The sequence below is a fragment of the Silurus meridionalis genome, chromosome 4 (genome assembly GCF_014805685.1).
Source record: "Silurus meridionalis isolate SWU-2019-XX chromosome 4, ASM1480568v1, whole genome shotgun sequence".
NCBI classification, from domain to species: Eukaryota; Metazoa; Chordata; class Actinopteri; order Siluriformes; family Siluridae; genus Silurus; species Silurus meridionalis.
In genome coordinates this window covers 5,840,076-5,862,286 of record NC_060887.1, presented here as the reverse complement: position 1 = coordinate 5,862,286, position 22,211 = coordinate 5,840,076, and the positions used below count along the sequence as shown (strand labels likewise).

The 22,211-nt window shown below is 39.5% G+C and overlaps 2 protein-coding genes across 2 annotated transcripts in view; one reads left to right on the top strand and one right to left on the bottom strand.

Moving 5' to 3' along the window:
- Nucleotides 1-223: 223 nt before the first annotated feature.
- Nucleotides 224-22,211, bottom strand: part of LOC124384606 (eukaryotic translation initiation factor 4 gamma 3-like) — a 246,425-nt gene continuing 224,437 nt past the window's right edge. Inside the window, exon 8 of the transcript XR_006925423.1 lies at nt 224-314. The gene's annotated coding sequence lies outside the window, so the exon portion shown is untranslated. The remainder of the gene's footprint in view (nt 315-22,211) is intronic.
- Nucleotides 3,018-6,564, top strand: LOC124384865 (little elongation complex subunit 1-like). The gene is made up of 11 exons (XM_046847845.1): nt 3,018-3,039; nt 3,188-3,270; nt 3,386-3,413; nt 3,504-3,554; nt 4,024-4,292; nt 4,576-4,738; nt 4,882-5,042; nt 5,538-5,728; nt 5,963-6,063; nt 6,150-6,248; nt 6,371-6,564. The coding sequence occupies exons 2-11, from the start codon at nt 3,235-3,237 to the stop codon at nt 6,562-6,564; spliced, it is 1,293 nt and encodes a 430-aa protein (XP_046703801.1). The 5' UTR covers nt 3,018-3,039; nt 3,188-3,234.

The following is a 22,211-nucleotide window of genomic DNA, read 5'->3' as shown; positions in this document are numbered from 1 at the left end:
GAGTTCTCACCTGTGCTCAAAGGCAGACACACAGCCGACATAGTGCTTATAATAGCAGATAGAGTTAAGATACAGAGATGTGATAAAGTGAGAGAGAATGAATATAGTCAACACTAGTGATAGCCGAGTTAACTAACTACAGGCACAAGTCAGAAAGACAAAAACTATTTAGGATTATTAAAAGAGGAAAAAAGGAGAGATAAATAGTAAAGTTTGTTTAAAAACACAGTCAAACACAGGAAGCTACGTCACAGGAAGCCTGCAAGCAGAGAGTCTCCTTTCCATGTCATGACCTGCCCCCATCCTGCTGCCACCTAAAAAGATAAATAACTAACAACAATCTGCACTTACTTTATCTTTAATAAGAGTTTACAGTAAAAACATTTACAAATAAATACATAAATACAATATGAAAATAAATAATAATCAATTGGCAATTCACACAACAAACAAATTGAATAAATTTTTCACTACAAAGTCATTTCCCTAAAAACAGATCTTTCTTGCTTTGTTTGTTGCAAAGTCATCAATTACATCATCATTGCAAATCTGACCAGCACTTGTATGGTTGATGTTTCTGACAGCGAGGCTGCTGAGGTGCTCTTGTGACATGGTGGATCTCAGGTATGATTTCATCAGTTTCAGTTTTAAAAAGCTTCTTTCTGCTTCAGCTACATTAACTGGAAGTGTAAGACAAAGTCTTGTGAAAAAAAAAGCTTGTTCACGTGAAAGAAAAGTGTTAATGTTTTTTTTTTTTTTTTTTAAAGTCAAGTAAAATCTCAAACCAGAGGCAAATCTCATCTAATTGAGCCACAAGATCTTTTGCATGAAAGTTGTTTTAAAAATCTTTTCACTTTTTCTCTCAGTAACTACACTAATAAAGGAGAGGTAGAGGGAAGATATGAACAATTCATAACAGCCCCCAAAATACTTATAATTCTTATTATTATCATCATCATAACTGCAGTTGGTTATAGAAACAGATGAATTGTAACTCACAGGTCCTCAAGTCAGTCTCACACTGCCCTCTAGTGGCAGGGTCAGGCATGCTTTTTGCTTAATTCTGTATAAATATTATTAATCTTTATTTGCTTTAGTTTTATTTAATGTTGATCTCTGTTCTTCTTGTTTCTTCTCCTTCTTGTATTCACTTCATGGAAAATATTCAATATTAGAGAGATAGATTGTGATTGACTGTGATTAGAATTTTATAGTGCCTTCATCCTGTACAAACAACCGATGATCTCTATATATACAGTATATATATATATATATATATATATATATATATATATATATATATATATATATATAGGAGGAGTGTGTAGAAGCCAGAAGTTTGTCCTGAAGGAGTAACAGCACTTCACTGAACTGTACACTCACCTGACACACACACACACACACACACACACACACACACTTACATTTAAATAGCTTTCTCTCTAATCACACTTAATTCCTCCAGGATGAATTACAGGTTGGTGACCTCTAACCTCTCGTGTGGTGCTGATGTTCCTCCTCAGAAGTCCGTCTGCTGTCTGAAGTCTCAGCTCCACCCTCTTCAGGTCATCAGACTTCATCAGGGCTGTCAATTAAACACAACCTATGTTTGTCTACACTTATGATACCAGGACGAGAAAAACCCCTCTGAAGATGTTCTTCTTAATGACTGAAATCCGTATCAGAGCTCTTTTATAGAAATATATATATGACTGTATAATGCTGCTGCCATTAGGACATTATTTCACATCACATGAATCTGCTGCACTTGTGAGTGGATTTGATTCGGACGTTTCTGATAAGTGTCTCTAATAGATCAGTGTAATTATTATAATATTAACGCTTAGTGGCGTCTCACCGTCCAGACAGTCTCTGTCTCTCTGAGAGACGCAGAGACACTACAATTATCTCATACATACAACTGAGCATATCATTTAAACTCACACCTAGAGGTCGACTGATACAGGATGACCAATATATATTGCTGATTTCTTTTGTCTGATATGTTTGGCCAAATAAAATCTCTACTAATTTAAACCTATTTTGTAATGACACTGAATTGAAATGAAAAAATATATAAAAAATCTGTGTGACATGAACTGACTCATATTTCTTGTCCACTTATTACACTATTTATAACTTTTAGAATAAACTTTAAAAACTGGACCATTATAAAGTTTGTTTACAAACTTTTACTAAACTGAGTTTATTTATATGATCATCACTATTCATTACATCACATTACCTCTGTCTTTGTCCCGCTTTTCTTCTTCTACACTTTTTCTTCTTTTTTATTTAATTTATATTGTTTTCCAGCACAGTAATGTGATGAATGTAAATACTGTTATGTTTGTATCATTATGCTATAAAACACATATTATCCAATTTAGTTCGGAGCATGCGCAGAAAGAACCGGAGACATGACTGCACAGCGTTTTTTACTCGTTTACTCTGCACACTGTAAACACACCCACATGCAGCACGAGAGTGCCCTCTAATGGCTATCAGATATTATTACATTAATGCAAAAACATTACAAATACGGTACATCGTTATGTAACGCAGAAGCCCCGCCTCTCCGGTAGCGTCCGCATCCCTGATTGGTGCATCAATTTCTCATGAAAAGAAAACGGCCCAAAGCCACGCCCCCTTTGTCATGGAAACTGGTACACACATCGCCATTTTTCTGGACAGCTGACAATTAAGACTGTGTGTGGGTAATTTTCTTAAAATAAAAAAGAAACTGACTGTAGATTTGAAACATTTTAAGATGCTAAACACAGACACAAACAAGTAGGTTTTTTACTGTTTATACTTTATTTTTACTAATTATTTTTCGGTAAAAATACCCCCCAATGTATTATCTTTAATGTAGAATTGTTCATGTCACGTGATTTGGTCACATTTAATTTATGTAAATGTCTGCAAACAAAATCATCCTACAGATAAAGTGCACATGAACATCGTGTTCTATCTGAACGTTTCTTTTTCTTTTCCAAAGGAACTCTGGTATTGAAAACCAGCTTCTGGCACTTAAAGGTGTGTATAGTTTGAATGTGTCTGCTTTCAGTGTGTAAGACAGTAAAAGCACAATATTACTACATGATACATTTCTATCAAATAAACATATAATGTGATTAGTGTGATCTGAGCACCTTTTCATATCATACTGTTAACTATTGTACAGCCGAAAACACCAGTAAACATCTGGAAATTATAGAGCTGAAGTGCAAAATGAGAAGTCTCGAGAAAATCATCTGCTTAATGAAGGTACTTTCTTTTGATTTCAAATGCAGACATAATGAAACTTTTAGTGAGAACTGTGACTAAGTGAAACTAAATGTCATTTGTCTTGTCTCTGGTTTTTGTCTTTGAACCGTAACAGAAAAAACTCAAGAACGAGTTGAACAAAGGTAGTACAAAAATCTTTCTGAGGTTCTGTATATTTTGATGTGTAAAGTATTTGCATTGACAATGTAATAAACTGGTGATTGTCATTGCAGAGACAAAAAGTTCCTTCACTCAAACTGACAATAAGCAGAAAGCTGACAAAGGTATTTAAATGTGACTTGTTGTAAACTATTTTCTGGAGGAGATACAATACGATCTTAGCATGTGCTAAAGCTAGTATGTACGTTCCCCTTCCAAAAGTATTGGAACAGCAAGGCCAGATGTTTGTTTTGTATGTAATGAAGAAAGAGTCGACAATGCAAATTTCTTTCACCATCCAAAACAATAAGGAGAACGTGGAACTAGAGAAAGATCAACATCTTCCAAAAAACACACACCAAAGGCTTCATAAACAGCAGCAAACAACGTCAGCTGAACCTGTTACTTCACATTGAGCTGTAATTAGGAGTCTTTCATGATAGAATGTTAATCAGCCGAAGATCTTAATATGGTCACATTTTTCTTTAACCAACAAAGTGAAGTATAAATTCTGGTTATTGTATATAAAACATAAAATAATACATTTAATGTGTTTGTGTTTGTGTGTATCTGATTGTAAATATCCCATCGCAGGAAATCAAACCCAGAAAAACCTGAGAGCAAAAAGACCTGCATCAGACACGTCACAACCCACGACTGTTAAAAGACCTCGAATCAATGCTGCACAGCACAAAAACAACAAAACACAATCCCTCATCGCTTGTGCATTGGAAACTCTTCATGATGCCAGTTATGATTTATTATCTACTAACTGGGTTTCTGCACTACTTAAAGGGAGTTGTAAACTTCCTGGTCTGACAGATGAGGAAAAATCGGTCACATCTGTGTTTTGTGTAAACAAGGTCAGTTATTATCTTCTGTTTTATTTAGTGTGCACAAAATTCAAACAACTTTATTGTTTAGCTGTGGATTTGAGTTTTCTCATTTGTAAAAGTTAATTCAGTGCCCTGATGTTCTTAAAATGAACAGTAGATATGGTTTGTGGTGTAAAAACGTTTACTCCAGGTTTTGGTTTAAATAAAGTCTAATAGTTTTCCTACACATCTAATAGTTTTATATACATGATTTGAGTACATGTGTGATTTAGTTGGATATTGGATGATCCTTTTCTTCTGCTTCTTTTAGTGCTTAACAGAGACGTTTCTGACAGTCATTTTGGACAAGATCAAGGCAGAGAAAAAGTCACATAATGTCCTGCAGTTTCTCTGTCGGGTTTATGTAGCCTTATGTCAGCAGAGAGGAGACTCTCATAAAGTGCACACCCTCGCCTACAGACTTCTTAAAGAAGGTGAGATTATATTGACATTCCATTACATATCTATTAAAAATGATTCAGTGATACAAAGAAGCAAAATGTGTGTTGTTCTGGTTTTGTATTTCTTTCTATACAGTGTATTTTAAGTCTGTAGTATTTTTTTGTTTCCTTTGCAGACTTTCCTGAAGCCCCTAAATTAATAATGGTCATGGTGACAGCATGGCCATGTGTTTTTTCCTATGATGCCCCTTTATGCAGAGCCATACACATCGTGACCAAAATGAAAGCGGGCGGAGATATTTTATGCTTGCTCAGCAAATATCTGCACTGGGATAGGGTAAGTAGCTGATTCTTATCAACACAGTCATCAGAACAGTCAACAACTACAACAACAGTCAACATCTAGTTTTGATTCTCAAGTCTCAGTGTAATCTAGTGGAGCTAATTCGGTTTTTTTGCTTCACAGTTTGCATTACAAGTCACTATTTAAGGATATTATTCTTTGTATTAGTGTGAGTAAATGCTGATGACCATTTGCAAAGAATGCCTCATTATGTTCATTATTTACACCTGCTACTGTCTGATACATAAACCCTATAGTAAAGTGTGCTACTTTACATGTCTATTTACTATTTATTTTCTAGAACTCCTCCTTATATTAGTGTTAATAAATGGAGTTATATCCATAAAGAGCAGAATGCACAGTTAGAGCACAACCTCCCTGTTCTGAGGATCTGTAATTGTGATTGGTTGACCTTTCCATCATCACCATATTATTGTAAACATTATTTTAATGAACTGGATTTTAAAGAAAAGATGTTTTCTCTACCAGGTTCCTCCTGGAAACATCTGCAGCACCATCACCAGCACACTGAAGGCTCTTCTGGAAGACAAACGTCTGACATTCCAGAAGAGCCGCTGGTATGGTGAGGATCTCTGTCCTACCGCCTGGGACTACGTATTCAGCCTGGATCTTCTTTGTGCACAACTGGGCTGGATGTGGACCGACACCCATGTTATTCGGTACTGAATGCAAAACCGCGTCATCGTGTTTAATTCCCAGCTTTCTAGTTTCAAAAATAATAATCATTTGATAGATTGCAGTCCTACAAATGTGAGACTCATATGAGACAGTGTGTGTCTCAATAATCAAGTGGCTAAAAAATTGCAAATTTGCCATCCATGTTGCATGAACTCGCAATTGGTCAATCAGTTACTGCTACAAAACACTTAATATATCCAATTTTTATTTAATAGAAAACGTGTTTGGCTGATCTTGAACACTTGGCTGTTGGAAACACAAACAAAGAGAAGGCAGTTTAGAAACGTCTCTGTTGCAGCAGTTATCAGGCTACTTGGTAAGTTTACTGTAAATCCTGTTTTGGAGCACATTTTTTCTGGATTCTTCAGTTTTTCACTCATGGTCTTTGTCCTTCTCAAACAGGGCGACTTGGCCAACAAGGCCTTAAGGAGAACCTGGCAGCATCAGTGGAAAATCTGACAAAAAGCATCATTGAGTTTGGGACACAAAAAGTCTTGGAAGGTACTGTATTACTAAAGGATCAAATCTTTATCAGTCTTTATCTTTATTCTATAAATTTAAGTTCTCTATTATAAAGAAAGTGCTTCAGTAAGTTCTAATTGTATTATGGATCTTGTGTGCAGATATGCCGTGGGAGGTGCAGCTGTCATTAATCTATGCCAGTCATGATCTTGCACCCAGCAACCCCAAAACCACTCTCAAGACTTTGCAATTATGGCAGCAAAAGTTCACAAAGCCCGTTCCCCCAGCCGTCACCAAGTGCATTAGTCAGATCAGCTTCCTGTCATCCAAAAAAAAGCCAACAAATGTTTTCTAGATAATAATATAGAATTGTATGTCTTTATAAATAAAAAAATAAAATATATAATAGATCTGCACAGCGTTATTGGTCATCTTTTATAATTTGAATATTATAATAATAAATTGATAGGGAGTCTACTGAGAGGCCAACAGCAATACTTAAGGAACTACAGGAAGTTCTGGCAGGTACTGGACACTTCTTGCATGTGACCATTGTAAGAAAAAATGAAGAGGACAATGAAGATCGTAATGAAGAAGTTTATAACAGCGTAGCAGTGACAAAATACACGAAGCACTTTGGGTTCATCGGAGTCAGAAAGAACCCAGAGCAAACTCTGCCCAGATATTTTATTTTGTTCTTTCCTTTGAAGTATAGACCAGAGTATCCTTTAAATGTAAATTAGACATAGGACATGCATGAGGGAACAACTGGCTGGGTGATCGAGGCGGAGGTCTCTATTGTTGACACCTTTGCTGGTGCCGGCCCCCCAGCAGGACAGGATAGGGTATTGTTTAAATGATAATCATGTCTCGGACACCTTTTGGTTAGAAATGGTCCTTGAAGGCTTGCTGTCTCTCCCAGACAGATTCAATCAAGACTATGATTAGGATTGATACAACTGAAATTCTATGTCAAACTACATAAATACTTTTGTGAAATTTAAGCCGTTTTGCGGATGAGCTTAATTTGATATAGTGTGGGGTGGAATCTGGATTGAGGCGGTCTGTAATTCTTACAGTCCCCCCTTTGATGCTTTTGGCCCTGACGCATCACATCCACTCCCTTTACACAGATTACACCTCCTGTCTTAGGCAGGTGCCCAGTGGCGGTGAAGCCCTGCCTTAGGTTGTCCTCCTTCGGCCCTCAGAGAATCTTACCCGTCATCGGAACATTCACCTCATGCACACCGGTTATCGCTTCATCCCATTCGGTGTGCTTACCACGCAAGTTTCTCCTAAAATTTTTGTTATATGTAAAATCTTATCCATCATTGGGTCAGATGCGTGCATTTATCAGACTACAGTGAAACTGCGAATGGCTCATTAAATCAACTTAGGCACCCCTGTTTTATCCAATTGAGCAAACGTATCAGACATATCTCTATAAAATATTTGGCGTTATGTAAAATTTGATCTGGGTTTGGAATAGAGGCCTTCAGGAACCATCATAACCAATAGAGGGATCCTACATTGAATATTGAATCATATGCAATCTGACATCTTAACATAAAACAAATACAATAGAACATAATACAATGTCAAATATAGGAAAATTACATACACAAACAGTAAAGTCTTTCATAAACGATGCGAATGTCCTATAGTAAACATAGAACTGTCTGAAATCTGACATCTTAACATGGAACACATACAACATAATATTTGGCCAATAATGAGGAATATAACATACATACATTCATACATACATACATACATACATACATACATACATACATACATACAGTGATCTTAAAAGTTACATTTTTAAGTTAAAAATTAAAGCAAGTGGGAACAGCTGCTTGGGCAAGAGACAGGTTGAAGATGTCAGTAAAGACCCCAGCGAGCTGCTCAGCACATACCCTGAGTACGTGACCATGGATGTTGTCTGGTCCAGCGGCTTTGTGTGCGCTGATCCGGCTCAGTGCATTGCAGACATCTGTGGAGGAGAGTTTGATTGGAGAGTGATCAGCCGAGAGTTTGAGCTTTATGGCAGTTTCTTTGTTGTCTCTCTCAAATCGAGCATAAAAGTCATTAAGCTCATTCAGAAAGAGGACATCAGTGGCAGCGGGGGTGGAGTGGGAGGATTTGTAATCACTGATGGCCTGGATGCCTTGCCAAATGCGTTGAGGGTCAGAGTTGGAAAAATGCTCCTCTATCTTTAGCTTGTAGCAGTGCTTGGCCTCTTTGATGCCCCTCTTCAGGTTAGCTCTGGATGTGCTGTAGGCCTGAGCGTCATCTGACCAGAGGCGATTTCTTTAAGACTGCAAGGGAAGCTCGGCTTCCCTTATAATGTCACAAAATTAATGGTCAAATATGTACTATTGTATTAACATTTTATTGACTAAAAATGCGTTAGAAAACGTTCATCTCAAAGACGAGTTCGTTCAGAATCAGTTACATATAGCAGGTCGGCTGACTCGATTTCCTTCTCATACATTCCCGCAGCGTCACAGTGCATTTCCCTATTGAAGCCCAGCGTCCATTGACTTCAATGGGGCTGCTTTGAACGGTTTTTTTCAGCGCTTTTCACAACAGACATTGTCTCAAAGCAGCTTTACACAAATCAACAGTGAAGGTGAATGGTGTGAATTTGTCCCTGATGAGCAGCCGTGGCGACTGTGGCAAGGAAAAACTCCCTTAGATGTTATGAGGAAGAAACCTTGAGAGGAACCAGACTCAAAAGGGGAACCCATCCTCATCTGGGTGACATCAAGAGTTTGATCATAAATCTTTCAACAATACAGAACACTGAAGAGTGAGAACTAACATGAGCACTGGAGTATAAGATTATAAGTGATGTTCTTTCTGCAGGCTTATACAGTCTATATGGTTAGTAGCTCCGAGTTTTATGAGCTCAGCATTTGTGATCACCACAGATCCAGCATTAGCTTCTCAATGCCAGAGCCTTTAAACACTCCAGGAGGTCCAATGTCAAAACTCCACACATGTAGCGGGATCCAAATGGCACTGGTACGTCTCTAGATGGTTCGGGATGTTTGTGAGTTCGGCATCTACTTCTTCAAGGTCCATAATCTTCATGAGGTGGGAGGTGACTGGAGCTGGCCAAACCTCAGGGTGTCTCGGGATGGGAGAGAAAGAGAAGCAGTGGAGAGGAATTAGCGTAGCTGCTGTTCATGATATTAACAGCACAAGTTGATAATGTGCATGTGATCAGATGTTCTGGAGCACAAGGTTATGATGTGAGACGTATGTTATGTGTAGGCTTTGCTAAAAGATATGTTTTAATCTACACTTAAACTGGGAGAGTGTGTCTGAGCCCGAACACCGTCAGGAAGACTATTCCAGAGTTTAGGAGCTAAATGTGAAAATGCTCTACCACCTTTAGTGGACTTTACTATTCTAGGAACTACTAGGAGCCCAGAGTTTTGAGATCTCAGGGAGCGTGGATTGTAGCGTGTTAAAAGACTGGATAGATACATGGGAGCCAAACCATTTAGTGCTTTATAAGTGAGAAGTAATAGTTTGTAGTCTATTCGAAACTTAACAGGAAGCCAATGTAGGGACGATAAGATCGAGGTTATGTGATCATATTTTTTTGACCTTGTAAGAACTCTGGCTGCTGCATTCTGGACTAACTGAAGCTTGTTTATTAATGATGCAGGACATCCACCTAGTAACGCATTACAGTAGTCTATTCTGGAGGTCATGAACGCATGGACGAGCTTCTCTGCATCGGATATGGACAACATATTTCTTAGCTTAGAAATATTTCTAAGGTGAAAGAAGGCTGTTTTTGTAACTTGATTGATGTGATTTTTGAAAGACAAGTCGTTGTCTAAAATAACACCCAGGTCTTTTACCGTTGAACTAGTGGTTACAGAACATCCGTCTAAATGCAGGTTGAGATGCTGGAGCGTCTGTATACTAGTTTTTGGGCCGATGAGCAAAATCTCAGTCTTATCAGAATTTAAAAGTAGAAAGTTATGGGTCATCCAATCTCTTATTTCCTTAACACACTCAGTTATCCGGGTTAATTGAGCTGTATCGCCTGGTTTAGATGAAATATATAGCTGAGTATCATCAGCATAACAATGGAAGCTAATTCCATGCCTTCTAATAATATTTCCTAATGGAAGCATGTATATTGTGAAGAGCAGGGGTCCTAGAACTGAACCTTGCGGCACGCCATAATTTACTTGCATTAGCCTGGATAGCTCTCCATTTAAATCTACGAAATGGTAACGATCGGACAGGTAGGATTTAAACCAGCTTAATGCCTGTCCCTGAATGCCGATGTAATTTTGTAAGCGATCTAGGAGGAGATCATGGTCTATAGTGTCGAATGCAGCACTAAGATCTAGTAAAACCAACAGCGAGATGAAGCCTTGGTCTGAAGCTAAAACAGGTCATTAGTTATTTTAACTAGAGCAGTTTCTGTGCTATGATGGGGCCTAAAACCTGACTGAAATTCTTCAAAGATATTGTTCTCTTGCAGGTGGGAACATAACTGTGCAGCGACAATTTTTTCTAAAATTTTAGACATAAATGGGAGATTTGAAATTGGTCTGTAATTTGATAATGTGTTTGGATCCAGATTAGGTTTTTTAATGAGGGGCTTAATAACTGCTAACTTGAGGGATTTAGGGACGTGACCTAAAGATAGTAAGGAGTTAATAATATTTAGAAGAGGTTCACCAGTTGTATATAACACTTCCTTCAGTAATTTAGTAGGAATTGGATCTAACTGACATGTTGTTGATTTAGCTTTGGCAATAACATTATACAGCTCTTCCTGTCCTATACATGTAAAACAGTGGAGTTGTGGAGTTGAAGGTAACACTGTCTCAGGAGATGCTGTCAGAGGTTGAACTGCCACAATTGTTTTTCTAATGTTATCTATTTTTTCAGTGAAGAAAATCATAAAGTCGTCACTACTAAACTGTGATGGAACACAATTTTCAGAGCCCTGATTTGTAGTTAGTTTAGCTACTGTAGAAAAAGGAACCTGGGATTGTTTTTGTTGTTTTCTATGAGTTTGCTCAGGTGTTCAGCTCTAGCAGCTTTTAGCGCCCGTCTGTAGCTGAGCATACTGTCTTTATATGCAATTCTAAATACCTCCAATTTAGATTTCCTCCATTTTCTCTCCAGATTACGGGCTGTTCTCTTGAGGGCATGTGTATGACTATTATACCAAGGTGCAGGTGCTTGTTCTCTAACCTTTTTTAACCGGATAGGGCAACGGTGTCTAATGTGCTAGTGAGGATAAGGTCTATGTTCTTGGTTATCTCATCAAGATTATTAGTAGTTATGGGTTTAGTGAGAAATTGGGATAAATCAGGCAGGTTATTTATTAATCTGTCCTTAGTGGTTGGAACAATAGTCCTACCAAGTCGATAACGTGGTGCAACACGGCTAATCTGCTCTACCGGTAGTGTGTACAGTATGAGGTAATGGTCTGTGATGTCATCACTCTGAGGTAAAATATCTATATCAGTGACGTCTGCTCCGTGGGATATTATTAAGTCTAATGTGTGGTTAAAGCGATGAGTTGGTCTGGTGACGTTTTGTTTAACCCCAAAAGAGTTTAATAAGTCAATAAATGATAATCCTAGAGCATCGTTTACATCATCTACATGAATATTAAAATCTCCTACAAGCAGCACTTTATCAAAATTGATCAAGAGATCTGATAGAAAACAAGCAAACTCTTGAAGAAAATCAGCGTAGGGCCCTGGGGGTCTGTACACGGTGACCAGAGCGAGTTTTCTATGTATGTCTGAAAGTACAACTTGAAGAACGAGCACTTCAAATGATTTAAAGCTGAACCCTAGTATCTGACTGACATTAAGAGAGGCAGTATAAATGGTTCCTACACCCCCCCCACGACCAGTCTGACGCGGCTCATGCTTATAAACATATCCTGACGGTGTCGACTCGTTTAGACCCATATAATCACCTGGTTTAATCCAGGTCTCAGTGAGACAGAGTGCATCGAGATTATTATCCGTGATCATCTCATTTATAATCAGTGCTTTGGGTGCAAGTGATCTAATGTTTAAAAGACCAAACTTTAGAACTTTTTGGTGTTCTGTTATCTGGCATTTTTCAGTTTTAGCTTCAATGAGATTGTTTCTGGATCTTGTGTATTTACTTCTTGTTTTTGCTACACGAGGACGGTCTTTGAAACTAGACGGTCATTGGATAAACGCTGCGATTATGTCCCGCCCACAGACGCTCAGCGTCTCTGGGGGTGAATGGGGAGTGGGCTGGCCCGGACTCCGAGCTTCTGCGTGATGATTGGAGGGTCTGTCGAAAGACTGCATCTCCTTTTGACTGACAGCGATTCTGTACTATAAGGAATCACTGAAGCTATTCGCTCAGTCCCATCGCGATTTCTCAAGTTCAGTCGAAATAAAACTGCTGCAACCTATTTCTTTGATATTTGCTTGGCGAAATTGCTTGATTTTCATCATACATTTCACACAATTATACACCACATTCCTTGTTTCAGTTTTACAGAGTTTAATATTTTTTTTTTAGATCGTTCATTCATTCATATAACGTTAGTAGGCTAGGCTAGCGTCGTTATGGCCATCACTTTGATTCAGGAAGACTGAGGTCAGAACTTCAAGTCCTGTATTCAGATCAGGACTTGCAGGGTAACAGGGGAAAGCTGTGTGATTACTTGGTGTTCCTTAAAGACATGGAGTTGGACAGTGCAATGCCTCAGCTTTACAAACTGTTCTCATTAGTGGCAACAATTGGAGCTACATCTGCAGGTGTAGAAAGGAGCTTCTCCTGTTTAAAGCGACTCAAGTCCTACACCCGAAACACAATGGGCCAAGGCCGTTTAAGCAGCCTAGCTCTGCTGGCCATTGAGAGGACACTGGTCAAGTCACTTGAAAAGACTCCTAGTTGGTACGACATTGTCACAGACCATGTTCTTGAAAAGGAACGTAGGGCAGAATTTACTTTTAAATAAATAGACAATTTTATGATGTAGGCCGAAAATGAGCTTCCCCTCTCTGACAGACCAGTAGCCGCCACTGCACCTGACCTAAAGGCAGTAGTGCGTGCCTTCAGCAGGAGGCGCACCTTCTTGTTCATCCATGGCTTCTGATTTGGGTATGTGATGATCTGTTTCTGGGTAGTAATCCAGAACAGAGGAGGTGAATGGTGTGAATTTGTCCCTGATGAGCAGCCGTGGCGACTGTGGCAAGGAAAAACTCCTTAGATGTTATGAGGAAGAAACCTTGAGAGGAACCAGACTCAAAGGGAACCCATCCTCATCTGGGTGACATCAAGAGTTTGATCATAAATCTTTCAACAATACAGAACACTGAAGAGTGAGAACTAACATGAGCACTGGAGTATAAGATTATAAGTGATGTTCTTTCTGCAGGCTTATACAGTCTATATGGTTAGTAGCTCCGAGTTTTATGAGCTCAGCATTTGTGATCACCACAGATCCAGCATTAGCTTCTCAATGCCAGAGCCTTTAAACACTCCAGGAGGTCCAATGTCAAAACTCCACACATGTAGCGGGATCCAAATGGCACTGGTACGTCTCTAGATGGTTCGGGATGTTTGTGAGTTCGGCATCTACTTCTTCAAGGTCCATAATCTTCATGAGGTGGGAGGTGACTGGAGCTGGCCAAACCTCAGGGTGTCTCGGGATGGGGAGAGAAAGAGAAGCAGTGGAGAGGAATTAGCGTAGCTGCTGTTCATGATATTAACAGCACAAGTTGATAATGTGCATGTGATCAGATGTTCTGGAGCACAAGGTTATGATGTGAGACGTATGTTATGTGTAGGCTTTGCTAAAAAGATATGTTTTTAATCTACACTTAAACTGGGAGAGTGTGTCTGAGCCCCGAACACCGTCAGGAAGACTATTCCAGAGTTTAGGAGCTAAATGTGAAAATGCTCTACCACCTTTAGTGGACTTTACTATTCTAGGAACTACTAGGAGCCCAGAGTTTTGAGATCTCAGGGAGCGTGGATTGTAGCGTGTTAAAAGACTGGATAGATACATGGGAGCCAAACCATTTAGTGCTTTATAAGTGAGAAGTAATAGTTTGTAGTCTATTCGAAACTTAACAGGAAGCCAATGTAGGGACGATAAGATCGAGGTTATGTGATCATATTTTTTTGACCTTGTAAGAACTCTGGCTGCTGCATTCTGGACTAACTGAAGCTTGTTTATTAATGATGCAGGACATCCACCTAGTAACGCATTACAGTAGTCTATTCTGGAGGTCATGAACGCATGGACGAGCTTCTCTGCATCGGATATGGACAACATATTTCTTAGCTTAGAAATATTTCTAAGGTGAAAGAAGGCTGTTTTTGTAACTTGATTGATGTGATTTTTGAAAGACAAGTCGTTGTCTAAAATAACACCCAGGTCTTTTACCGTTGAACTAGTGGTTACAGAACATCCGTCTAAATGCAGGTTGAGATGCTGGAGCGTCTGTATACTAGTTTTTGGGCCGATGAGCAAAATCTCAGTCTTATCAGAATTTAAAAGTAGAAAGTTATGGGTCATCCAATCTCTTATTTCCTTAACACACTCAGTTATCCGGGTTAATTGAGCTGTATCGCCTGGTTTAGATGAAATATATAGCTGAGTATCATCAGCATAACAATGGAAGCTAATTCCATGCCTTCTAATAATATTTCCTAATGGAAGCATGTATATTGTGAAGAGCAGGGGTCCTAGAACTGAACCTTGCGGCACGCCATAATTTACTTGCATTAGCCTGGATAGCTCTCCATTTAAATCTACGAAATGGTAACGATCGGACAGGTAGGATTTAAACCAGCTTAATGCCTGTCCCTGAATGCCGATGTAATTTTGTAAGCGATCTAGGAGGAGATCATGGTCTATAGTGTCGAATGCAGCACTAAGATCTAGTAAAACCAACAGCGAGATGAAGCCTTGGTCTGAAGCTAAAACAGGTCATTAGTTATTTTAACTAGAGCAGTTTCTGTGCTATGATGGGGCCTAAAACCTGACTGAAATTCTTCAAAGATATTGTTCTCTTGCAGGTGGGAACATAACTGTGCAGCGACAATTTTTTCTAAAATTTTAGACATAAATGGGAGATTTGAAATTGGTCTGTAATTTGATAATGTGTTTGGATCCAGATTAGGTTTTTTAATGAGGGGCTTAATAACTGCTAACTTGAGGGATTTAGGGACGTGACCTAAAGATAGTAAGGAGTTAATAATATTTAGAAGAGGTTCACCAGTTGTATATAACACTTCCTTCAGTAATTTAGTAGGAATTGGATCTAACTGACATGTTGTTGATTTAGCTTTGGCAATAACATTATACAGCTCTTCCTGTCCTATACATGTAAAACAGTGGAGTTGTGGAGTTGAAGGTAACACTGTCTCAGGAGATGCTGTCAGAGGTTGAACTGCCACAATTGTTTTCTAATGTTATCTATTTTTCAGTGAAGAAAATCATAAAGTCGTCACTACTAAACTGTGATGGAACACAATTTTCAGAGCCCTGATTTGTAGTTAGTTTAGCTACTGTAGAAAAAAGGAACCTGGGATTGTTTTTGTTGTTTTCTATGAGTTTGCTCAGGTGTTCAGCTCTAGCAGCTTTTAGCGCCCGTCTGTAGCTGAGCATACTGTCTTTATATGCAATTCTAAATACCTCCAATTTAGATTTCCTCCATTTTCTCTCCAGATTACGGGCTGTTCTCTTGAGGGCATGTGTATGACTATTATACCAAGGTGCAGGTGCTTGTTCTCTAACCTTTTTTAACCGGATAGGGGCAACGGTGTCTAATGTGCTAGTGAGGATAAGGTCTATGTTCTTGGTTATCTCATCAAGATTATTAGTAGTTATGGGTTTAGTGAGAAATTGGGATAAATCAGGCAGGTTATTTATTAATCTGTCCTTAGTGGTTGGAACAATAGTCCTACCAAGTCGATAACGTGGTGCAACACGGCTAATCTGCTCTACCGGTAGTGTGTACAGTATGAGGTAATGGTCTGTGATGTCATCACTCTGAGGTAAAATATCTATATCAGTGACGTCTGCTCCGTGGGATATTATTAAGTCTAATGTGTGGTTAAAGCGATGAGTTGGTCTGGTGACGTTTTGTTTAACCCCAAAAGAGTTTAATAAGTCAATAAATGATAATCCTAGAGCATCGTTTACATCATCTACATGAATATTAAAATCTCCTACAAGCAGCACTTTATCAAAATTGATCAAGAGATCTGATAGAAAACAAGCAAACTCTTGAAGAAAATCAGCGTAGGGCCCTGGGGGTCTGTACACGGTGACCAGAGCGAGTTTTCTATGTATGTCTGAAAGTACAACTTGAAGAACGAGCACTTCAAATGATTTAAAGCTGAACCCTAGTATCTGACTGACATTAAGAGGCAGTATAAATGGTTCCTACACCCCCACGACCAGTCTGACGGCTCATGCTTATAAACATATCCTGACGGTGTCGACTCGTTTAGACCCATATAATCACCTGGTTTAATCCAGGTCTCAGTGAGACAGAGTGCATCGAGATTATTATCCGTGATCATCTCATTTATAATCAGTGCTTTGGGTGCAAGTGATCTAATGTTTAAAAGACCAAACTTTAGAACTTTTTGGTGTTCTGTTATCTGGCATTTTTCAGTTTTAGCTTCAATGAGATTGTTTCTGGATCTTGTGTATTTACTTCTTGTTTTGCTACACGAGGACGGTCTTTGAAACTAGGCGGTCATTGGATAAACGCTGCGATTATGTCCCGCCCACAGGCGCTCAGCGTCTCTGGGGTGAATGGGAGTGGGCTGGCCCGGACTCCGAGCTTCTGCGTGATGATTGGAGGGTCTGTCGAAGACTGCATCTCCTTTTGACTGACAGCGATTCTGTACTATAAGGAATCACTGAAGCTATTCGCTCAGTCCCATCGCGATTTCTCAAGTTCAGTCGAAATAAAACTGCTGCAACCTATTTCTTTGATATTTGCTTGGCGAAATTGCTTGATTTTCATCATACATTTCACACAATTATACACCACATTCCTTGTTTCAGTTTTACAGAGTTTAATATTTTTTTTTTAGATCGTTCATTCATTCATTCATTCATTCATTCATTCATTCATTCATATAACGTTAGTAGGCTAGGCTAGCGTCGTTATGGCCATCACTTTGATTCAGGAAGACTGAGGTCAGAACTTCAAGTCCTGTATTCAGATCAGGACTTGCAGGGTAACAGGGGAAAGCTGTGTGATTACTTGGTGTTCCTTAAAGACATGGAGTTGGACAGTGCAATGCCTCAGCTTTACAAACTGTTCTCATTAGTGGCAACAATTGGAGCTACATCTGCAGGTGTAGAAAGGAGCTTCTCCTGTTTAAAGCGACTCAAGTCCTACACCCGAAACACAATGGGCCAAGGCCGTTTAAGCAGCCTAGCTCTGCTGGCCATTGAGAGGACACTGGTCAAGTCACTTGAAAAGACTCCTAGTTGGTACGACATTGTCACAGACCATGTTCTTGAAAAGGAACGTAGGGCAGAATTTACTTTTAAATAAATAGACAATTTTATGATGTAGGCCGAAAATGAGCTTCCCCTCTCTGACAGACCAGTAGCCGCCACTGCACCTGACCTAAAGGCAGTAGTGCGTGCCTTCAGCAGGAGGCGCACCTTCTTGTTCATCCATGGCTTCTGATTTGGGTATGTGATGATCTGTTTCTGGGTAGTAATCCAGAACAGAGGAGGTATAGCAGTCAATGTCTGTGTGAGAGTCACTGGTGGCCTGAGAAGCAAATGTACTCCAGTCTGTGTGTAGAAACCTTTTCTGAAGTGTGAAATCTGCGTCTGCGGGCCACACCTTGATGGTTCTCACTGATGGCTTTACCTGGTTGATGAGGGGTGCATATTTGGGGGTGAGAAACAAAGAAAAGTGATCTGACTGTCCTAGGTGGGGGAGGGGGGTCGCAACGTAAGCTCCAGCCATGTTTGTGTATACATGGTCTAAAGTTTTGTTCCCCTTTGGTGTGACATGAAACATGCTGATGAAATTTTGGAAGAACTGCCTTTAAGTTTGAGTGATTAAAATCTCCCACAACAATAAATGCAGCTTCCGGGTGAACAGTCTGTTGTTTACTGATGGCCGCATAAAGTTCTTTCATAGCGAGCTTAGCATCAGCATCGGGGGGAATGTAAGCAGCAGTAATAATGGTGGAAGTGAACTCCCGCGGTAGATAAAACGGTCTACATTTAACCATGAGAAACTCCAGGTTAGCTGAACAGTGACTCTCGACAATAACAGAGTTCGTGCACCAAGCTTTGTTGACAAAAATGCACAGTCCACCGCCTCTGGTCTTACCGGAGCCATCTAATGTCCGCCCGGTGTGTGTGTCGTCCCGCTAACTCAATAGCGATGTCCGGAATGCCGCTGTGTAGCTATGTTTCTGTGAAAATCATGACATTACAGTTCTGAAGTTTCATGCTGTGTGTGATGCTGAGTCGAATCTCCTCCATTTTGTTCACCAGCGACCGAACATTGGCGAGGAAGATGCTGGGTAAAGAGAGGAGGTGTGGTGTTAGCTTTAGCTTAGCTTTCACTCCACCACGCTTCCCTCGCCTTTGTTTACGATCTCGATACCGCCTGCGAGCACTTCCGCCCAGGGAAGAGTGAGCTGCCTCGGGTGGTCTGGTGATCTCAGGAAGGAGATGAAGGTTGTCCATAAAACTGTCGGGGAGTCGTAAACCAATATCCAAAGGCTCACGTCGGGTGTACAATGTATATGCACAGCTGTTCTGCACGAACAGATTCGATATGAGCAACAGAAATACCGCAAAATTGAAGATTCTGGAGAGACCCTGAGCCTCGCGATGTACTCGCGCCGCCATCTTGGGTGTACCCAAGATAGGGGACATCCCTCTTGCATTAAACACTAAAAGAAATAACCACAACTCAAATAAAATACACAACTCAAAACATAACCCTTCTCTTATAACTACAGAAAAACAGAGCAAACTTAAATCCCATACACAGAGGGATGCACACACACACACACACACACACACACACACACAGAAAACAAGCACCATGAATTAAGCTGGCGACATAAGGCTGGAAAGATGTCATCAATAGAAATAAAAAGCAAAAAATAAAAAAAACAAAGCCCCGGCCAACTGGACTTGTACACAAACAATTCACGCACACTCCTGAGACCGGCCAACCAGGGTACCAAACAGCAACTGACTTAAACCTAAAACAGAAAAACTAAAATTAACAATACATCATATGCTTTATTCAGACACTAAACATTTTCTTAAACACAATTACCAACTGCCCCATTTAATTTTATTAACTTAACCACATTTACCTTCATCGGCTACCAAAAATGGCAACCAATCAGCATTTCAGCCTTTATCCACATCTAAAACATTACAAAAAACACTAAACATTTAAAACCATGGTTACCAACTGCACACTCACTTTTATTTAATTAAAATATTAAATAATTGACCTTCATTGGCAGATATAACAATCAGTTGATGTTCAAGCATTTATCCAGATCTTTTGTAACCTTTTGGATGAGTCGTCACTGTGCTCTTGGGGTAATTTTGGTCAACCGGCCACTCCTGGGAAGGTTCTCCACTGTTCCATGTTTTTGCCATTTGTGAATAATGGCTCCCACTGTGGTTTGAAAACCAACCAGTTATTAGGTTTAGAGGGCAAACACTTTTTCACACAATAAAAACTGCATGTTGTGTTTACTTGTGTTGTCTTTTACAACTATTTAAATTAGTTTGATGATCTCAAACATTAAAGTGTGACAAACATGCAAAAAAAGAACAAATTAAAGGGCAAACACTTTTTCACACAACTGTACACTCACCGGCCACTTTATTAGGTATACCTGTCCAACTGCTTGTTAACGCAAATTTCTTATCAGCCAATCACATGGCAGCAACTTAATGCATTTAGGCATGTAGACATGGTCAGGATGATCTGCTGCAGTTCACAACCGAGCGTCAGAATGGGGAAGAAAGGTGATTTAAGTGACTTTGAACGTGGCATGGTTGTTGGTGCCAGGCGGGCTGGTCTGAGTATTTCAGAAACTGCTGATCTACTGGGATTTTCATGCACAACCATCTCTAGGGTTTACAAAGAATAGTCCGACAAAGAGAAAATATCCAGTGAGCGGCAGTTCTGTGGGCACAAACGCCTTGTTGATGCCAGAGGTCAGAGGAGAATGGCCAGACTGGTTCGAGCTGCTAGAAAGGCAACAGTAACTCAAATAACACTCGTTACAACCGAGGTATGCAGAAGAGCATCTCTGAATGCACAACAAGTCGAACCTTGAGGCAGATGGGCTACAGAAGGAGAAGAACACACCAGGTGCCACTCCTGACAGCTAAGAACAGGAAACTGAGGCTACAATTCACACAGGCTCACTAAAATTGGACAATAGAAGATTGGAAAAACGTTGCCTGGTCTGATGAGTCTCGATTCGCATCATGGATGTGCAGCCGACAAATCTGCCCAAAATGGACCAAAATCTCTGAGGAATGTTTCCAGTACCTTGTCGAATCTATGCCACGAAGGATAAAGGCAGTTCTGAAGGCAAAAGGGGGTCCAACCCGGTACTAGTAAGGTGTACCTAATAAAGTGGCCGGTGAGTGTATATGATATATAAAAATGTTCTTTAGATGTTTAGTATAATGAGAATACAATATGAGTACAATTACAGGACAGAAACAGTGTTCATGAACACTCAGCACATTTTATGATAACATTATGAAAATATTTAGCAAATATGGAAAAAATAACATTCCGAAGTTAGAAGACTTTTTATTTCAATATTCAAGAACAATAACATTGTAATGACATCCCATGAATGTTGTTCTCAAAATTTAAATAACATTTTAAAAACATTTAACAAATACAATCAACAGAAGAATTAATCAGAAGAATGTTCCAAGAACATTGTATTGATAAAGTTTTCTATCAACATTAGGAGAATATTCATCAAGTATAAATAACATCATAAGGACGTTCTGAGAATATTGTTCTAATAACATTTTATATCAACATTAGCAGAACAATTATTAAGCATAAATAACGTCATAAGGGGGTTCCTAGAACATTGTATTGATAATGTTTTCAGTCAACATTAGGAGAACATTCATCAAGTATAAATAACGTTATGAAAATGTTCTATAAACATTGTTTTAAAATTTTTTTTTTTTTTTTTACATTTAGACAACGTTTAAGAAACGTTAGATAATGTTGTGGGAAGGTTCCCTGTTAGCTGGGGAGATGCTCAGACGATTTAAAGAATACTAGTTCAACTGACATTATCTTCAAAGGCGTACACAGTCAAGCATCCAAACTTCAAGGTGTAGAACCCAGGAGAGAGTTTTACTCCACTGAGACACCAGGAATCTCTGCTGTTCAGGTAACGTTGTACTTCCTGTACTAGAGAATCATCATTCAGTTCATTCAGACAGTGGAACAGATTGATGGATTTTCTCTGGAGATGGATTTTCTCTGATCTTCTTCTTGATGTACTCGACTGTTTCCTGTTTGCTGTGAGAGCTACTTCCTGTCTGGGGCAGTAGGTCTCGTAAGAGAGTCTGATTGGACTCCAGTGAGAGACCCAGAAGGAAGCGGAGGAACAGGTCCAGGTGTCCATTCTCACTCTGTAAGGTCTTGTCCACTGCACTCCTCAGGAATGCAGACATGTTTGATTTGGTAAAAGATCTGACAGATTGTTGATTTGTTGTTTTTACTTTTTGTTGATAAATGAGAGAAATGTGTATAATGCAGCCAGAAACTCCTGAACACTCAGATGTACAAAGCTGAACACCTTCCCAGGTGAAGCCCAAACTCCTCTCTGAAGATCTGAGTACACACTCCTGAGTACACTGACACTTCTCTGACATCAATGCCACACTCTCTCAGGTCTTCCTCATAGAAGATCAGGTTTCCTTTCTCCAGC